This window comes from Xenopus laevis, chromosome 3L (assembly GCF_017654675.1).
Source record: "Xenopus laevis strain J_2021 chromosome 3L, Xenopus_laevis_v10.1, whole genome shotgun sequence".
Lineage (NCBI taxonomy): Eukaryota > Metazoa > Chordata > Amphibia > Anura > Pipidae > Xenopus > Xenopus laevis.
The window spans coordinates 6,018,896-6,022,416 of record NC_054375.1 but is presented as its reverse complement, the minus strand read 5'-3'; the positions used below and the strand labels follow the sequence as shown (position 1 = coordinate 6,022,416).

Below are 3,521 nucleotides of genomic sequence, written 5' to 3'. Positions count from 1 at the left end.
TAAGTGCTCATAGTCCCCGTACAGAGAGATCCCATAAAACTATGGCAGCATCAAATTCCCAGTACTAAGCACAATTAAGGCAGGAAACAGTCCCTACTTTTGCTCAATAGTCTGTACAAACAGATCCATGGGAATCCCACACCCTCACTGCCCTCAGCGTATAAAGGTACTATTAGCAGCACATATACAGACATAATCATAACTGTCTCCTTTCTTTCCCCTTTGCTCCTATCCTTGTGCCTCCCCTGCACCCGCAGACTATCCAATGGCACCTTCACCAGCTTGCCATGACGCTCTGGAGAGGGAGGCAGAAGCTGCAGGAGGCTGCTGGGTATGTATTTTGCACTAAACACTTTCAATTACGCTTACTGCCACTTTACAATAATGACAATAATAACATTTATTTCCCTCCAAACCTAGTGAGGAACAACAGGCAAGTCCCTGCAGCTGAGGGAGAGGAGGAAGGAGCTCCTGCAGCAGAGGAGGAGAAGGAAGAGGAAGCTCCTGGAGTACAACAAGCTCCTGCAGCGGAGGAGGAGGAGAGAGAAGACGGAGCTCCTAGTGAAGAACAAGTTCCTATGGAGGAGGAGGAGGAGAAGGAGCGAGAAGAGGAAGCTCCTGAAGAACAACCAGCTCCTGCTGCAAAGAGAGAACAGCAAGAGAGCAGGGAACAAGCTCCTGGAGAAACAGCAAGCTCCTGCAGAAGAGGTGCAGAAGGAAGAGGGAGCTCCAGGAGAACAGCAAGCTCCTGCTGCTGAGGAGCAGAAGAGAGAGCAGGGAGCCCCTGGGGAACAGCAAGCTCCTGTAGCTGAGGAGGAGGAGAAGGAGGAAAGAGCTCCAAAACAACAGCAAGCTCCTGCAGCGGAGGAGGAGAACGGAGAACAGGGAGCCCCTGGGGAACAAATAGCTCCTACACCGGAGGAGGAGAAAGAAGCGGGAGTTCTTGATGAACAACAAGCTCCTGCTGCGGAGGAGAAGGAGGAGAGAGAAGAGGGATCTCCTGGACAAGAGCAAACTCCTGCTGCGGAGGAGGACGAACAGGGAGAAGAGGGAGCTCCTGGACAACAGCAAGCTCCTGCTGCTGTGGAGGAGGAGAGAGAAGAAGGCGCCCCAGAGGAACAACCAGCTTCTACACCGGAGGAGGAGAAGGAAGAGAGAGCTGATGGAGAACAGCAAGCTCCTGCAGCGGAGGAGGAAAAGGAAGATGGAGCTCCAGAACAACAACAACAACAAGCTCCTGCAGCAGAGGAGGAGAGAGAAGAGAGAGCCCCTGGGGAACAGCTGAGCTCCTGCTGCAGAGGACGAGAAGAGAGAAGAGGGGAGCCCTGGACAAGAGCAAGCTCCTGCCGAGAAGGAGAGAGAGGAGGGAGCCCCTGAGAAACAACAAGCTCCTGCACCGGAGGAGGAGAAAGAAGAGGAAGTAGATAAAGATCAAGCTCCTGAGGTGGAAGAGACCACCGAAAATCCTCCGGTGGTAGAAAGGCCGACCCTCCGAAAACGGGTCAGGAAGGCCATAATGAAGAGGCTCGGCAGGGTTTGGGTAATGTATCAATTTACTGACAATTACCTTCTTCTAGAGATACCTCATGTTGTCCAATGCAAGCTCCACTTTACTTCCTGCTCTTCTGAGCATTTTCAATCAGAACAATAGAAAGGAAGTCATACACCCTGTCTGTTGAGCCCGCAGGCTGATCACTTTGAGGGCGCACCCCAAAGACCAAATGTTGGCTGCCTTTAGGGTGTAAGAGGTTGCTGACAGGGATCTAAGTCTGCAGATAAGTGTTGATTGTATAGTAGGCCAATAAGACCCAAACAGTCCCCAAAGGCCCAACAAATAGTGCGCTCTTAAAGCACACCGAGCCTTTAATATCATAAAGAAACAAGTGTTTGTCTTTATTCTTATCTTAACATTTTCTAAATCTTTTCTTTTCAGCATTCCACCCAAAGACTTCACCTGCTGCCGCCGACCCTCCACCACGGCCTAAATCCTTTCCTTCTTACCGACCTATCCCGAGAGCGTATGTCTGTGTGTGTCTGTCTGTTATGTACAGGAGGGAGAGTAGGGGGTTGTGTACAGGAGGGAAAGTAGGGGGTTGTGTACAGGAGGGAGAGTAGGGGGGTTGTGTACAGGAGGGAGAGTGGGGTTTGTGTATAGGAGGGAGAGTATGGGGTAGTGTACAAGACGGAGAGTGGGGTTGTGTATAGGAGGGAGAGTATGGGTAATGTTCAGGAGGGAGAGTGGGGGTTGTGTACAGGAGGGAGAGTGGGGGTTGTGTACAGGAGGGAGAGTGGGGTTTGTGTACAGGAGGGAGAGTGTGGTTTGTGTATAGGAGGGAGAGTGTGGGTTGTGTATAGGAGGGGAGAGTAGGGGGTTGTGTACAGGAGGGAGAGTAGGGGGTTGTGTACAGGAGGGAGAGTGGGGTTTGTGTATAGGAGGGAGAGTATGGGGTAGTGTACAAGAGGGAGAGTGGGGGTTGTGTATAGGAGGGAGAGTATGGGGTAATGTTCAGGAGGGAGAGTGGGGGTTGTGTACAGGAGGGAGAGTGGGGGGTTGTGTACAGGAGGGAGAGTGGGGGTTGTGTACAGGAGGGAGAGTGGGGGTTGTGTACAGGAGGGAGAGTGGGGGTTGTGTACAGGAGGGAGAGTGGAGATTGTGTAAGGAGGGAGAGTATGGGGTAATGTTCAGGAGGGAGAGTGGGGGTTGTGTACAGGAGGGAGAGTGGGGGTTGTGTACAGGAGGGAGAGTGGGGTTTGTGTACAGGAGGGAGAGTGGGGTTTGTGTATAGGAGGGAGAGTGTGGGTTGTGTATAGGAGGGGAGAGTAGGGGGTTGTGTACAGGAGGGAGAGTGGGGTTTGTGTACAGGAGGGAGAGTGGGGTTTGTGTATAGGAGGGAGAGTGTGGGTTGTGTATAGGAGGGGAGAGTAGGGGGTTGTGTACAGGAGGGAGAGTGGGGTTTGTGTATAGGAGGGAGAGTATGGGGTAGTGTACAAGAGGGAGAGTGGGGGTTGTGTATAGGAGGGAGAGTAGGGGGTTGTGTACAGGAGGGAGAGTGTGGGTTATGTACAGGAGGGAGAGTGGGGGTTGTGTACAGGAGGGAGAGTGGGGGTTGTGTACAGGAGGGAAAGTGTGGGTTGTGTACAGGAGGAAGAGTGGGGTTTGTGTACAAGAGGGAGAGTAGGGGGTTATGTAAAGGAGGGAGAGTGGGGGTTATGTATAGGAGGGAGAGTATGGGGTTGTGTACAGGAGGGAGAGTAGGGGGTTATGTATAGGAGGAAGAGTAGGGGGTTGTGTATAGGAGAAGGTTGAGGGGGTGTATAGGTGAGGGGTGAATAGGAGGTGGGGGTGTATAGTAGGGGGCGGGGGGGGTCTAGCCATGATCCAGGGTGTAGAACCGACTGCCGTTTCTAGGAGTCAGGAAGGAATTTTTACCTTCAGTGCAGATTGGCCCCAAGCACTCTAGGGTTTTTCTCCTTCCTCTGGATCATCCACTGTTAGGGAGGCCCAAATATAAATTGCCTAT

General features: G+C 52.4%; 1 protein-coding gene across 1 annotated transcript; it reads left to right on the top strand.

The window, feature by feature from the left end:
* The first annotated feature begins 265 nt into the window (after window positions 1-265).
* LOC121401132 (cilia- and flagella-associated protein 251-like) lies at window positions 266-2,244 on the top strand. The gene is made up of 3 exons (XM_041585481.1): window positions 266-331; window positions 481-1,540; window positions 1,934-2,244. The coding sequence occupies exons 1-2, from the start codon at window positions 266-268 to the stop codon at window positions 1,375-1,377; spliced, it is 963 nt and encodes a 320-aa protein (XP_041441415.1). The 3' UTR covers window positions 1,378-1,540; window positions 1,934-2,244.
* The last annotated feature ends 1,277 nt before the right edge of the window (window positions 2,245-3,521 follow it).